The 17,081-nt window shown below is 37.1% G+C and overlaps 1 protein-coding gene across 1 annotated transcript; it reads left to right on the forward strand.

Annotated features, from left to right (window-relative positions):
- Positions 1-1,787: 1,787 nt before the first annotated feature.
- rad52 (RAD52 homolog, DNA repair protein) lies at positions 1,788-16,214 on the forward strand. Its single transcript, XM_061924283.1, has 11 exons — positions 1,788-1,935; positions 2,082-2,183; positions 5,953-6,046; positions 6,182-6,249; positions 6,338-6,456; positions 10,910-10,985; positions 11,370-11,563; positions 11,625-11,800; positions 15,643-15,696; positions 15,785-15,994; positions 16,058-16,214. Exons 1-11 carry the CDS (start codon positions 1,879-1,881, stop codon positions 16,111-16,113), a joined length of 1,206 nt encoding a protein of 401 aa, XP_061780267.1. The 5' UTR covers positions 1,788-1,878; the 3' UTR covers positions 16,114-16,214.
- Positions 16,215-17,081: the final 867 nt, after the last annotated feature.

Below are 17,081 nucleotides of genomic sequence, written 5' to 3' on the forward strand. Positions count from 1 at the left end.
AAAGTTTAAAGCCATAGGCTCACACAATTTCAGTAAATAATTTAAATTTGGAACACAGCATCATCGTTTTCACTGCTTTTTGGTTGTTAGAGGTAGAGAGTGTTTCAACATAGAGTTCTAATTCTTTTTTAAAGGCACAAAACAACAGGTCGTGTATTGATAAACGTACATTTATGAACATAAAACTTAGCCAATAGTATAATGAGGTTGCAAAGGTAAAAAATTCCTTTTCAAATTTTTTTTCATACTGTGTAAATCCAAGTAGCACATCTTTAAAACAAAGTTGTCATTAATATTGTCCAGGATGAATGACGTCATTACTAGTACATGAAAAACACATACATGTTTATATCATTTGTGCCTTTAAAAAAGAATTAGAACTCTACGTTAAAACACTCTCTACCTCTAGCAACCAAAAAGCTGTGAAAACTATGATGCTGTGTTCCAAATTTAAATGTACTGAACTTGTGTGAGCCTATGGCTTTGCACTTTGTTATATATATATTTTTTTTGTTTTGTTTTGCATTCTATTTTAGTTACTTTATTGAGTTTACAACCCCCTGGTGCTGTTTTGTACTGGTTTTGTACTGTTTTTGTAATTATTTTGATTATTATTATTCCTCAATTGTTTGTAAATGTTGCAATTTATAAATAATGGTTTATAAAATTCAAAAAAATAAATACATTAATTAATTAATTGATAAAAAAATAAAATTTAAAAAATAAAATAAACATGAATTGGATTTTTGTGTTTATCTGGCAATATTATAATGAAAATCAACCCTTTTTTGTTTGTTTTCAAATCTGGTGAGGCTGTGTAAAATTTAAGTTATTTACTGAAATTGAGTGAGCCTATGGCTTTGCACTTTGTTTTATATATATATATATCTATATATATATATATATATATATAATTTATTTGTATTTATTTATTTTTTTGCATTCCATATTAGTTACTTTGAATTTACAACCCCCTGACGCTGTTTTGTACTGTTTTTGTACTTACTTTGATTATTATTTCTCAACTGTTTGTAACTGCGACCCCAAAAGGGACAAGTGGTAGAAAAGGGATGGATGAATGTTTGTAAATGTTGAAATTTATAAATAAAGGTTTATAAAATTCAAAAAAATAAATACATTAATTAATTAATTGATTAAAAAAATAAAAATACAAAAATAAACATGAATTGGATTTTTGTGTTTATCTGGCAATATTATAGTGAAAATCAACACTTTTTTGTTTGTTTTCAAATCTGATGAGGCTGTGTAAAATGTAAGTTATTTACTGAAATTGAGTGAGCCTATGGCTTTGCACTTTGTTTTATATATATATAGATATATATATATATCTATATATATATAATTTATTTTTATTTATTTATTTTTTTGCATTCTATTTCAGTTACTTTGAATTTACAACCCCCTGGCGCTGTTTTGTACTGTTTTTGTACTTACTTTGATTATTATTTCTCAACTGTTTGTAACCGCGACCCCAAAAGGGACAAGCGGTAGAAAAGGGATGGATGAATGTTAGTAAATGTTGAAATTTATAAATAAAGGTTTATTTTTTTTTAAATAAAAAAAAAAAACAAGTTTATCTTAAGTTTCTGTTGTCGCTTCTTCGCTTTTTACATTTATTGTCGGCTCGTTGTTGCCTCTTTCGGCCGTCAGGCTGAACTACACCTCCCGCAGCCGCCTTGCTTGATGAAGTTGCTGCGTTTCACCTCCTCGCCGCCAGGAGGCAGCCGTAAAGCATATCGGGACGAGTGGACAACTTTAACGAGAAGAAGAAGACGACGCGCGGGCATTAAAAATGTGCTGTTCTGTACTAAATTACTGATTTGACTGTTTTATTTTATTATTCTTTTTTTTTTTATAATGATGTCGAGCACTTTAGAAGCGACGGCAACTTCTTCAAGCAAGCGCTTCGGCCAGGTAGGAGTGACTTGGCGAGAACGACTTTGTGTTGAAACATTGAACGACAGTGACAGGAAGTGAACTCAATTCGTACTTGTTTTGTTTTTTATTTTTCTGTTTTCTGTGTCTTTTTTCTTCACTAACTTCGTGTTTTACATGGTCAGTGTTCGTACACGGCGGAGGAGCAGCAGGCTGTGCACCATGCACTGCGACAGAAGCTGGGACCTGAGTTCATCAGTAGCAGAATGGCCGCAGGAGGACAGAAGGCAAGTTTGGAGCTGAGAAAATGTCTAACATGCAACTAAAACACAGAAGGTTTTATTTAACCTCACTCATGCAAAACGCCGCCTATTTCTATACGTGTGCATATTAGACTTAGACTTAGACAAACTTTATTGATCCACAAGCATACTTGTGCCAACCTTGAGACCTCAGAATTAGGGAGATATACAAAAGGCCCGCTGGGGGTGTATATCTATAAAAATATATATATATATATATATATATATATATATATATATAAAACTGTAATTCACTGAAATTCAAGTTCATATATATATACATATACATATATATATTTAGTCAAGGTTTCTGTGGTTTATCCGTTATACAGTTCTCAATACCGGGGTAGAGCGGGATATACTTTAGGTCAGGAAAAAACACAGAGGCTATATCATCCCTACAAGCCTGTTTCGCAGGTTTCCCTGCTCGTCAGGGGATTTTATTAAAAAAATATAGTTCATATAAAATAGTTCAATCCCGGCCTCGGGATCTTTCTGTGTGGAGTTTGCATGTTCTCCCCGTGACTGCGTGGGTTCCCTCCGGGTACTCCGGCTTCCTCCCACCTCCAAAGACATGCACCTGGGGATAAGTTGATTGGCAACACTAAATTGGCCCTAGTGTGTGAATGTTGTCTGTGCCCTGTGATGAGGTGGCGACTTGTCCAGTGTGTACCCCGCCTTCCGCCCGATTGTAGCTGAAATAGGCTCCAGCGCCCCCCGGGACCCCGAAGAGAATAAGCGGTAGAAAATGGATGGATGGATATATACAGTATATATACATACACACACACACACATACATATATGTATATATATATATTATAAGTAATATATATTATATACATTATATCTATATATTAATATATATGTTATATAAACATATATTATAAATATATATATACGGTACACATATACAAATTATAGATAATATATACATATATTATACACATACATATATACACACACATATACATACTTATATATACACACACACACACACACACACACATATATATATATATATATATATGTGTGTGTGTGTGTGTGTGTGTGTGTGTGTGTATATATATGTATGTATATATATATACAGGTAAAAGCCAGTAAATGAATATTTTGAAAAACTTGATTTATTTCAGTAATTGCATTCAAAAGGTGTAACTTGTACATTATATTTATTCATTGCACACAGACTGATGCATTCAAATGTTTATTTCATTTAATTTTGATGATTTGAAGTGGCAACAAATGAAAATCCAAAATTCCGTGTGTCACAAAATTAGAATATTACTTAAGGCTAATACAAAAAAGGGATTTTTAGAAATGTTGGCCAACTGAAAAGTATGAAAATGAAAAATATGAGCATGTACAATACTCAATACTTGGTTGGAGCTCCTTTTGCCTCAATTACTGCGTTAATGCGGCGTGGCATGGAGTCGATGAGTTTCTGGCACTGCTCAGGTGTTATGAGAGCCCAGGTTGCTCTGATAGTGGCCTTCAACTCTTCTGCGTTTTTGGGTCTGGCATTCTGCATCTTCTTTTTCACAATACCCCACAGATTTTCTATGGGGCTAAGGTCAGGGGAGTTGGCGGGCCAATTTAGAACAGAAATACCATGGTCCGTAAACCAGGCACGGGTAGATTTTGCGCTGTGTGCAGGCGCCAAGTCCTGTTGGAACTTGAAATCTCCATCTCCATAGAGCAGGTCAGCAGCAGGAAGCATGAAGTGCTCTAAAACTTGCTGGTAGACGGCTGCGTTGACCCTGGATCTCAGGAAACAGAGTGGACCGACACCAGCAGATGACATGGCACCCCAAACCATCACTGATGGTGGAAACTTTACACTAGACTTCAGGCAACGTGGATCCTGTGCCTCTCCTGTCTTCCTCCAGACTCTGGGACCTCGATTTCCAAAGGAAATGCAAAATTTGCATGGTTGGGTGATGGTTTGGGGTGCCATGTCATCTGCTGGTGTCGGTCCACTCTGTTTCCTGAGATCCAGGGTCAACGCAGCCGTCTACCAGCAAGTTTTAGAGCACTTCATGCTTCCTGCTGCTGACCTGCTCTATGGAGATGGAGATTTCAAGTTCCAACAGGACTTGGCGCCTGCACACAGCGCAAAATCTACCCGTGCCTGGTTTACGGACCATGGTATTTCTGTTCTAAATTGGCCCGCCAACTCCCCTGACCTTAGCCCCATAGAAAATCTGTGGGGTATTGTGAAAAGGAAGATGCAGAATACCAGACCCAAAAACGCAGAAGAGTTGAAGGCCACTATCAGAGCAACCTGGGCTCTCATAACACCTGAGCAGTGCCAGAAACTCATCGACTCCATGCCACGCCGCATTAACGCAGTAATTGAGGCAAAAGGAGCTCCAACCAAGTATTGAGTATTGTACATGCTCATATTTTTCATTTTCATACTTTTCAGTTGGCCAACATTTCTAAAAATCCCTTTTTTGTATTAGCCTTAAGTAATATTCTAATTTTGTGACACACGGAATTTTGGATTTTCATTTGTTGCCACTTCAAATCATCAAAATTAAATGAAATAAACATTTGAATGCATCAGTCTGTGTGCAATGAATAAATATAATGTACAAGTTACACCTTTTGAATGCAATTACTGAAATAAATCAAGTTTTTCAAAATATTCTAATTTACTGGCTTTTACCTGTATATATGTATGTATGTATAAGTATGTATATATATGTGTGTGTGTATGTATATACTGTATAAGTATATATATATATGTGTGTGTGTGTGTGTGTATATGTATATATATATATGTATGTATGTCTATAATATATGTATATATTATTTATATAACATACATTTGTATATGTGTATGTGTATATATATATTTATAATATATATACCTGTATATATATATAGATATAATATTTATAATATATATTATATATATATATATACACACATTAATATATATTTCTATCTGTTTATATCAAATATTTTATCCAACGTATATGTATATATTATTTATAGAATATATATATTTATAATATATGTATATATTATTTATATAATATATATTTATTATATATATATGTATATAATATATATGTACGTATATATTATTTATAAATATATATATATATATATATATATATATACATATATATATATTTATAATACATGTTTATATTTATATAATATATATATTTATTATATATATATATATATGCAGTATGTATATAATATATATGTATGTATATATTATTTATAATTATATATATATATATATGTATATATTATTTATATAATATATATATTTATTTTATATATATATATATATATATATATATATATAACATATATGTATATATTTTATATATATACACACGCATTAATATATATTTCTATTTATATCGAACATTTAGCCAACACATTTTTTTATTGCTATGGTTTATGTCTCTATCGTGATATGTATTGATATTGTTCCATCGGCCCTATCCTATTTGTACTATGTTGATATAATGTCCTATGTGTACTATGTTGATATAATGTCCTATGTGTACTATGTTGATATAATGCCCTATGTGTACTATGTTGCTATAATGTCCTATGTGTACTATGTTGATATAATGTCCTATGTGTACTATGTTGATATAATGTCCTATGTGTACTATGTTGATATAATGTCCTATGTGTACTATGTTGATATAATGTCCTATGTGTACTATGTTGATATAATGTCCTATGTGTACTATGTTGCTATAATGCCCTCCTTCTTGCAGGTGTGCTACATTGAAGGCCACCGTGTGGTCAGCCTGGCCAATGAGATGTTCGGCTATAACGGATGGTCTCACTCCATTTCGCAGCAGAACGTTGGTGCGCCCCCCCCCCCCCCCCCCCCCCAGTCTGTCTGTCGCCATAGTAACTCGTTTCCGTGACAACCACCATCAGGACCAAGGCAGCCTGCTGTTCGCTGACCCCACTCCCTCTCCTCCTCCTCCTCCCTTGCAGACTTTGTGGACCTCGTCAACGGGAGGTTTTACGTCGGCGTCAGCGCTTTTGTCAAAGTGCAGCTGAAAGTTAGTATGGAATAAAAACATTTAAATAAACGTCCTTCATTTTGACGGATGCTCTGACTGTAATGTGTGTGGTTGTTTTTTTGACTAGGACGGCTCTTTCCATGAGGATGTAGGCTACGGAGTCAGCGAGGGGCTCAAGTCTAAAGCCTTCGCACTGGAGAAAGCCAGAAAGGAAGCAGTCACTGACGGCATGAAGAGAGCGCTCAAGTACTGGAACCATGTTGTCAATGTTCATAGTGTCATGTTGTCAATGTTCATAGTGTCATGTTGTCAATGTTCATGGTGTCAATGTTCATAGTGTCATGTTGTCAATGTTCATAGTGTCATGTTGTCAATGTTCATAGTGTCATGTTGTCAATGTTCATAGTGTCAATGTTCATAGTGTCATGTTGTCAATGTTCATAGTGTCATGTTGTCAATGTTCATAGTGTCATGTTGTCAATGTGCATAGTGTCAATGTTCATAGTGTCATGTTGTCAATGTTCATAGTGTCAATGTTCATAGTGTCATGTTGTCAATGTTCATAGTGTCATGTTGTCAATGTTCATAGTGTCATGTTGTCAATGTGCATAGTGTCAATGTTCATAGTGTCATGTTGTCAATGTTCATGGTGTCAATGTTCATAGTGTCATGTTGTCAATGTTCATAGTGTCATGTTGTCAATGTTCATAGTGTCATGTTGTCAATGTTCATAGTGTCATGTTGTCAATGTTCATAGTGTCATGTTGTCAATGTTCATGTTGTCAATGTTCATGTTGTCAATGTTCATAGTGTCATGTTGTCAATGTTCATAGTGTCATGTTGTCAATGTTCATAGTGTCAATGTTCATAGTGTCATGTTGTCAATGTTCATGTTGTCAATGTTCATAGTGTCATGTTGTCAATGTTCATAGTGTCATGTTGTCAATGTTCATAGTCTCATGTTGTCAATGTTCATAGTGTCATGTTGTCAATGTTCATAGTGTCATGTTGTCAATGTTCATAGTGTCATGTTGTCAATGTTCATAGTGTCAATGTTCATAGTCTCATGTTGTCAATGTTCATAGTGTCAATGTTCATAGTGTCATGTTGTCAATGTTCATAGTGTCATGTTGTCAATGTTCATAGTGTCATGTTGTCAATGTTCATAGTGTCATGTTGCCAATGTTCATGGTGTCAATGTTCATAGTGTCATGTTGTCAATGTTCATAGTGTCATGTTGTCAATGTTCATAGTGTCATGTTGTCCATGTTCATAGTGTCATGTTGTCCATGTTCATAGTGTTATGTTGTCAATGTTCATAGTGTCATGTTGTCAATGTTCATAGTGTCATGTTGTCAATGTTCATAGTGTCATGTTGTCAATGTTCATAGTGTCATGTGTCAATGTTCATATTGTCATGTTGTCAATGTTCATAGTCTCATGTTGTCAATGTTCATAGTGTCATGGTGTCAATGTTCATAGTGTCATGTTGTCAATGTTCATAGTGTCAATGTTCATAGTGTCATGTTGTCAATGTTCATGTTGTCAATGTTCATAGTCATGTTGTCAATGTTCATAGTGTCATGTTGTCAATGTTCATAGTGTCAATGTTCATAGTGTCATGTTGTCAATGTTCATAGTGTCATGTTAATGTTCATAGTGTCATGTTGTCAATGTTCATAGTGTCATGTCAATGTTCATAGTGTCATGTTGTCAATGTTCATAGTGTCATGTTGTCAATGTTCATAGTGTCATGTTGTCAATGTTCATAGTCTCATGTTGTCAATGTTCATGTTGTCAATGTTCATAGTCTCATGTTGTCAATGTTCATGTTGTCAATGTTCATAGTGTCATGTTGTCAATGTTCATAGTGTCATGTTGTCAATGTTCATGGTGTCAATGTTCATAGTGTCATGTTGTCAATGTTCATAGTGTCATGTTGTCAATGTTCATAGTGTCATGTTGTCAATGTTCATAGTGTCATGTTGTCAATGTTCATAGTGTCATGTTGTCAATGTTCATGTTGTCAATGTTCATAGTGTCATGTTGTCAATGTTCATAGTGTCATGTTGTCAATGTTCATAGTGTCAATGTTCATAGTGTCATGTTGTCAATGTTCATGTTGTCAATGTTCATAGTGTCATGTTGTCAATGTTCATAGTGTCATGTTGTCAATGTTCATAGTCTCATGTTGTCAATGTTCATAGTGTCATGTTGTCAATGTTCATAGTGTCATGTTGTCAATGTTCATAGTGTCATGTTGTCAATGTTCATAGTGTCAATGTTCATAGTCTCATGTTGTCAATGTTCATAGTGTCAATGTTCATAGTGTCATGTTGTCAATGTTCATAGTGTCATGTTGTCAATGTTCATAGTGTCATGTTGTCAATGTTCATAGTGTCATGTTGCCAATGTTCATGGTGTCAATGTTCATAGTGTCATGTTGTCAATGTTCATAGTGTCATGTTGTCAATGTTCATAGTGTCATGTTGTCCATGTTCATAGTGTCATGTTGTCCATGTTCATAGTGTTATGTTGTCAATGTTCATAGTGTCATGTTGTCAATGTTCATAGTGTCATGTTGTCAATGTTCATAGTGTCATGTTGTCAATGTTCATAGTGTCATGTGTCAATGTTCATATTGTCATGTTGTCAATGTTCATAGTCTCATGTTGTCAATGTTCATAGTGTCATGGTGTCAATGTTCATAGTGTCATGTTGTCAATGTTCATAGTGTCAATGTTCATAGTGTCATGTTGTCAATGTTCATGTTGTCAATGTTCATAGTCATGTTGTCAATGTTCATAGTGTCATGTTGTCAATGTTCATAGTGTCATGTTAATGTTCATAGTGTCATGTTGTCAATGTTCATAGTGTCATGTCAATGTTCATAGTGTCATGTTGTCAATGTTCATAGTGTCATGTTGTCAATGTTCATAGTGTCATGTTGTCAATGTTCATAGTCTCATGTTGTCAATGTTCATGTTGTCAATGTTCATAGTCTCATGTTGTCAATGTTCATGTTGTCAATGTTCATAGTGTCATGTTGTCAATGTTCATAGTGTCATGTTGTCAATGTTCATAGTGTCAATGTTCATAGTGTCATGTTGTCAATGTTCATAGTGTCATGTTGTCAATGTTCATAGTCTCATGTTGTCAATGTTCTAGTGTCATGTTGTCAATGTTCATAGTGTCATGTTGTCAATGTTCATAGTGTCATGTTGTCAATGTTCATAGTGTCATGTTGTCAATGTTCATAGTGTCAATGTTCATAGTGTCATGTTGTCAATGTTCATAGTGTCATGTTGTCAATGTTCATAGTCTCATGTTGTCAATGTTCTAGTGTCATGTTGTCAATGTTCATAGTGTCATGTTGTCAATGTTCATAGTGTCATGTTGTCAATGTTCATAGTGTCATGTTGTCAATGTTCATAGTGTCAATGTTCATAGTGTCATGTTGTCAATGTTCATGTTGTCAATGTTCATAGTGTCATGTTGTCAATGTTCATAGTGTCATGGTGTCAATGTTTATAGTCTCATGTTGTCAATGTTCATATTGTCATGTTGTCAATGTTCATAGTGTCATGTTGTCAATGTTCATAGTGTCAATGTTCATAGTCTCATGTTGTCAATGTTCATAGTGTCAATGTTCATAGTGTCATGTTGTCAATGTTCATAGTGTCATGTTGTCAATGTTCATAGTGTCATGTTGTCAATGTTCATAGTGTCATGTTGCCAATGTTCATGGTGTCAATGTTCATAGTGTCATGTTGTCAATGTTCATAGTGTCATGTTGTCAATGTTCATAGTGTCATGTTGTCAATGTTCATAGTGTCATGTTGTCAATGTTCATAGTGTCATGTTGTCAATGTTCATAGTGTCAATGTTCATAGTGTCATGTTGTCAATGTTCATAGTGTCATGTTGTCAATGTTCATAGTGTCATGTTGTCAATGTTCATAGTGTTATGTTGTCAATGTTCATAGTGTCATGTTGTCAATGTTCATAGTGTCATGTTGTCAATGTTCATAGTGTCATGTTGTCAATGTTCATAGTGTCATGTTGTCAATGTCCATAGTGTCATGTTGTCAATGTTCATAGTGTCATGTTGTCAATGTTCATAGTGTCATGTTGTCAATGTTCATAGTGTCATGTTGTCAATGTTCATAGTGTCATGTTGTCAATGTTCATAGTGTCATGTTGTCAATGTTCATAGTGTCATGTTGTCAATGTTCATAGTCTCATGTTGTCAATGTTCATATTGTCATGTTGTCAATGTTCATAGTGTCATGTTGTCAATGTTCATAGTGTCATGTTGTCAATGTTCATAGTGTCATGTTGTCAATGTTCATAGTGTCATGTTGTCAATGTTCATAGTGTCATGTTGTCAATGTTCATAGTGTCATGTTGTCAATGTTCATAGTGTCATGTTGTCAATGTTCATAGTGTCAATGTTCATAGTGTCATGTTGTCAATGTTCATAGTGTCATGTTGTCAATGTTCATAGTGTCATGTTGTCAATGTTCATAGTGTCATGTTGTCAATGTTCATAGTGTCATGTTGTCAATGTTCATAGTGTCATGTTGTCAATGTTCATAGTGTCATGTTGTCAATGTTCATAGTGTCATGTTGTCAATGTTCATAGTGTCATGTTGTCAATGTTCATAGTGTCATGTTGGATACATCTTTGTTTCGCTTAGGTGCTTTGGCAACGCCCTTGGAAACTGCATCCTGGACAAAGCCTACCTTCAGGCCATCAACAAGATCCCCAAGCAGGTGAGCTCAGACAACATCTTCTTTTTTTCCCCTCTCAATCATTATAATACAGTAGTGTAGTAGACCTAAGTATTCATTAAGTACCACCATAATGACAACATTAAATACAGTAGTGTAGTAGACCTAAGTATTCATTAAGTACCACCATAATGACATCATTAAATACAGTAGTGTAGTAGACCTAAGTATTCATTAAAAATAAGGCAGAGGTTTTATTTAACAAGTATATTTCATATTTTTGGCCACTGTAACATAACACACAGTTTGAACGGTAACACTGTGTTGGACTATAGTAACATAAAACCCTGTACTTGAATCAAGTGAGTCCTTGGCGCACCACTACATGTACACAGTGTGAGGATGACTCATGTCTCGCGCTCAAAGCCGCTCCCCACTCTAGACCCGGCCCACACCAAGCGCTCTGAAAGGGAGCCCTCGCTGGAGAAAGCCCGCTTCTGCAGTCTGGTCCGAGAGGCCCAGTCCACCGCCCCCAGAGTCCTAGACCGTGGAGAGACCTCGTCAGAGACTCACACTCCCAATGCTGGAGCCAGTGGACACGTGCAGAGCGGGGACTCCAGGTATGAGAAGAGTCTCCTGGTTCTGGCCTCGGCCTCACACCCCCAACGTCACCTTTCTCAGAGACTCGCTGGACTCTGTGGTGTCGGAGGCGCACACCGACCCCAAGCAGCTGCGCAAGATACGCCAACATCACCTGCAGCAGAAGTTCCGGAAAGAGATGGAGGCCAAGAAACTGCAGCGTGACCCCACCCAGGCTGAGAACCAAGGACTCCCCACAAGGCACACATCCAGCAGAGGTCAGTGTGTAAACATGTCATACCCTCATTCTTAACCCATATGTTGGCCAAAGATCCTCTATAAACCTGTCATATCCTCATTCTTAACCCATATGTTGGCCAAAGATCCTCTATAAACGTATCATACCCTCATTCTTAACCCATATGTTGGCCAAAGATCCTGTATAAATGTGTCATACCCTCATTCTTAACCCATATGTTGGCCAAAGATCCTCTATAAATGTGTCATAACCTCATTCTTAACCCATATGTTGGCCAAAGATCCTCTATAAATGTGTCATACCCTCATTCTTAACCCATATGTTGGCCAAATATCCTCTATAAACGTGTCATACCCTCATTCTTAACCCATATGTTGGCCAAAGATCCTCTATAAACGTGTCCTATCCTCATTCTTAACCCATATGTTGGCCAAAGATCCTCTATAAACCTGTCATACCCTCATTCTTAACCCATATGTTGGCCAAAGATCCTCTATAAACGTGTCATATCCTCATTCTTAGCCCATATGTTGGCCAAAGATCCTCTATAAATGTGTCATACCCTCATTCTTAACCCATATGTTGGCCAAAGATCCTCTATAAACCTGTCATACCCTCATTCTTAACCCATATGTTGGCCAAAGATCCTCTATAAACCTGTCATACCCTCATTCTTAACCCATATGTTGGCCAAAGATCCTCTATAAACGTGTCATACCCTCATTCTTAACCCATATGTTGGCCAAAGATCCTCTATAAACATGTCATACCCTCATTCTTAACCCATATGTTGGCCAAAGATCTTCTATAACGTGTCACATCCTCATTCTTAACCCATATGTTGGCCAAAGATCCTCTATAAACGTGTCACATCCTCATTTTTAACCCATATGTTGGCCAAAGATCCTCTATAAACGTGTCATACCCTCATTCTTAACCCATATGTTGGCCAAAGATCCTCTATAAACATGTCATACCCTCATTCTTAACCCATATGTTGGCCAAAGATCTTCTATAACGTGTCACATCCTCATTCTTAACCCATATGTTGGCCAAAGATCCTCTATAAACGTGTCATACCCTCATTCTTAACCCATATGTTGGCCAAAGATCCTCTATAAACCTGTCATACCCTCATTCTTAACCCATATGTTGGCCAAAGATCCTCTATAAACGTGTCATATCCTCATTCTTAACCCATATGTTGGCCAAAGATCCTCTATAAACGTGTCATATCCTCATTCTTAACCCATACAGACACAACCCATATGTTAACCAAAGATCCTTTCATCCTGGTGTTTTAAGTACATACTGCACAAAATGCTTGTTAAAGATCCTCTATAAACGTGTCATATCGTCATTCTTAAGCCATACAGACACAACCTACCTGTTGGCATTGGCCAAAGATCCTTTATTGGACAGGAGTGCTCTGTTGGTTTAAGCACTGACTACAAAAGCACTGGTCAAAGATCTTCTATTTGATAGGAGAGATATGGGATTTTAAGTACATACTGCACAAAATGCTTGTTAAAGATCCTCCAGTTGTTTTTAAGGATCTTGTACAAAAAATGCTTGTTAAAGATCATCCAGTTGTTTTTAAAGACCTTGTACACAAATGCTAGTCAAAGATCCTTTATAAACGTGTCATATCGTCATTTTTAACCCATACAGACACAACCCATATGTTGGCCAAAGATCCTTTAATGGACAGGAGTGCTCTGTTGGTTTAAGCACTGACTACAAAAGCACTGGTCAAAGATCTTCTATTTGATAGGAGAGATATGGAGTTTTAAGTACATACTGCAAAAAATGCTTGTTAAAGATCCTCCAGTTGTTTTTAAGGATCTTGTACAAAAAATGCTTGTTAAAGATCCTCCAGTTGTTTTTAAGGACCTTGTACACAAATGCTAGTCAAAGATCCTCTATAAACTTGTCATATCGTCATTTTTAACCCATACAGACACAACCCACATGTTGGCCTAAGATCCTCTATTGGACAGGAGTGCTCTGTTGGTTTAAGCACTGACTACAAAAGCACTGGTCAAAGATCTTCTATTTGATAGGAGCGATATGGAGTTTTAAGTACATACTGCACAATATGCTTGTTAAAGATCCTCCAGTTGTTTTTAAGGATCTTGTACAAAAAATGCTTGTTAAAGATCCTCCAGTTGTTTTTAAGGATCTTGTACAAAAAATGCTTGTTAAAGATCCTCCAGTTGTTTTTTCAAGACCTTGTACAAAAAATGCTCGTCAAAGATCCTCTATAAACGTGTCATATCGTCATTCTTAACCCATACAGACACAACGCATATGTTGGCATTGGCCAAAGATCCTCTATGGGACAGGAGTGCTCTGTTGGTTCAGGCACTGACTACAAAAGCACTGGTCAAAGATCTCCTATTTGATAGGAGAGATATGGAGTTTTAAGTACATACTGCACAAAATGCTTGTTAAAGATCCTCCAGTTGTTTTTCAGGACGTTCTACAAGAAACGCTAGTCAAAGATCCTCTATAAACGTGTCATATCGTCATTTTTAACCCATACAGACACAAGCCATATGTTGGCCAAAGATCCTCTATAAACGTGTCATATCGTCATTTTTAACCCATACAGACACAACCCATATGTTGGCCAAAGATCCTCTATAGTACAGGAGCACTTTAGTGGTCTCGGCACTGACTACAAAAACACTGGTCAAAGATCTTCTATTTGACAGGAGAGATATGGTGTTTTAAGTACATACGGCAAAAAATGCTAGTCAAAGATCCTCTATAAACGTGTCATATCCTCATTCTTAACCCATAACACAACTTATATGTTGGCCAAAGATCCTCTATAGGACAGGAGCGCTCCTTTGGTTTAAGCACTGACTATAAAAGCACTGGTCAAAGATCTTCTATTTGACATGAGAGATATGGTGTTTTAGGTACATACTGCACACAATGCTTGTTAAAGATCCTCCAGTTGTTTTTAAGGACCTTGTACAAAAATGCTAGTCAAAGATCCTCTATAAACGTGTCATATCGTCATTCTTAACCCATAACACAACTCATATGTTGGCCAAAGATCCTCCATAGGACAGGAGCGCTCCTTTGGTTTAAGCACTGACTATAAAAGCACTGGTCAAAGATCTTCTATTTGACATGAGAGATATGGTGTTTTAGGTACATACTGCACAAAATGCTTGTTAAAGATCCTCCAGTTGTTTTTAAGGACCTTGTACAAAAATGCTAGTCAAAGATCCTCTATAAACGTGTCATATTGTCATTCTTAACCCATACAGACACAACCCATATGTTGGCCAAAGATCCTCTATTGGACAGGAGTGCTCTGTTGGTTTAGGCACTGACTACAAAAACACTGGTCAAAGATCTTCTATGGGACAGAAGATATTGTATTTTAAGTACATACTGCACAAAATGCTTGTTAAAGATCCTCCAGTTGTTTTTAAGGACCTTGTACAAAAAATGCTAGTCAAAGATCCTCTATAAACGTGTCATATCGTCATTCTTAACCCATACAGATCCTCTATTTGACAGGATCACATTGGTGTTTTAAGGACCTGTTGATTTAAAAAAAATACCAGTCAAAGATTCTTTATATGACAGGAGTGCAGTGTTGTTTTTAAATATATTCTGCAGATAGGCTAGTCAAAGATCCTCTATAAACAGGAGTGATCTTTTTTTGTTCAAGGACCTACTGGGGAAAATGCTGGACGAAGGTCCATATAGAGATCTATTGTACGTCTTATAGAGGATCTTTGACAAGCATTTTTTTGCAGGTATCCCTTAAGAGTCTACAAAACGCTAGTCAAAGATCCTCTATGTGACAGGAGCGCTCTGTTGTGTGTCCATTCCTAGGTCAGGAGTTGAGCGCTGACTCGGCAGATGGAAGCAAAGAGCATCTCCTCGCAGGTAGTCCTCCATCCCGCCTTCCTTCTGTCACCACGGCGACACCTCATGTCCTCCTGGTCCTGGTCTTGGTCCTGGTCTTGGTCTGCAGACGATCCAGACTTCTGGAACTTCACCCTGGATGGGATCGAGGAGCTGGAGGTGTCCAGGGGCCGGGGGTCTGGGCTGAGCACGCCACGCAGCCACAAGATGCAGACCCGCAGCAAGACCCCGCAGAGACGGCCGGACCAGCAGGCGTCGTCCGGCGTGGGACTTGGACCGCACACACAGTCCAAGTCCCACCTGCAAGCATCCAGAGCAGGTCAGAGGTCATGAGGGGTCGCTAGAAGTGGTCCTCCACTGACGTGATGTCTTCTTCCTGCAGGTGCAAGTCCCTTCAGAGCAGGACAGTCCCTGAAGAAGCGCCGACTGGACTCGTGACTTGGACCTCCCGGACTTGGACCTCCCGGACTTGGACTTGTCTGACTTTCATTTTATGCTCAAGTTGTGTCACAAAGTTTTTGCATCTTAATAAAAACCTTCCAAAGTATTTTCGTCTCCATGTTGCGTCATCGTGAGGGCATTGTTTTGAAGAATCTGCAAAAACAAAGATCCTCTATTTGACAAGAACTCTGCTGGAAACAACACTAGCAAAGATCCTCTATTTGACAAGAACTCTGCTGTAAAATACACTAGCAAAGATCCTCTATTTGACAAGAACTCTGCTGGAAAAAACACTAGCAAAGATTCTCTATTTGACGAGAACTCTGCTTCAAAAAACACTACCAAAGATCATTTTTTGGCAAGAACTCTGCTGGAAAATACACGAGCAAAGATCCTGTATTTGACGAGAACTCTGCTGGAAAATACACTAGCAAAGATCCTCTATTTGACAAGAACTCTGCTGTAAAATACACTAGCAAAGATCCTCTATTTGACAAAAACTCTGCTGTAAAATACACGAGCAAAGATCCTCCATTTGACGAGAACTCTGCTGGAAAAAAAACACTGGCAAATATCCTCTTATTTGACAAGAACCCTGCTGGTAAAAACACTAGCAAAGATCCTCTATTTGACAAGAACCCTGCTGGTAAAAACACTAGCAAAGATCCTCTATTTGACAAGAACCCTGCTGGAAAAAAACACTAGCAACGATCCTCCATTTGACAAGAACTCTGCTGTTTTTGATTATTTCTGCTGGAAAAAAAACACTAGCAAAGATCCTCCATTTGACAAGAACTCTACTGGAAAATACCCTAGCAAAGATCCTCTCTTTGACAAGAACTCTGCTGGAAAAACACTAGCAAAGATTCTCTATTTGACAAGAACGATGCTGGAAAAAACACTAGCAAAAATCCTCTATTTGACAAGAACTCTGCTGTAAAATACCATCGCAAAAATCCTCAATT

The sequence above is a fragment of the Nerophis lumbriciformis genome, linkage group LG29 (genome assembly GCF_033978685.3).
Source record: "Nerophis lumbriciformis linkage group LG29, RoL_Nlum_v2.1, whole genome shotgun sequence".
Classification (NCBI taxonomy): Eukaryota; Metazoa; Chordata; class Actinopteri; order Syngnathiformes; family Syngnathidae; genus Nerophis; species Nerophis lumbriciformis.

Bases quoted from the DNA above. Each gene is read 5' to 3' on its own strand.
- rad52 (XM_061924283.1), top strand. From the start codon at position 1,879: ATGATGTCGAGCACTTTAGAAGCGACGGCAACTTCTTCAAGCAAGCGC. The intron at 2,184-5,952 runs GCAAGTTTGGAG...TCCTTCTTGCAG, and splicing joins TGGCCGCAGGAGGACAGAAG to GTGTGCTACATTGAAGGCCA. The intron at 6,250-6,337 runs GTTAGTATGGAA...TTTTTTGACTAG, and splicing joins TTGTCAAAGTGCAGCTGAAA to GACGGCTCTTTCCATGAGGA.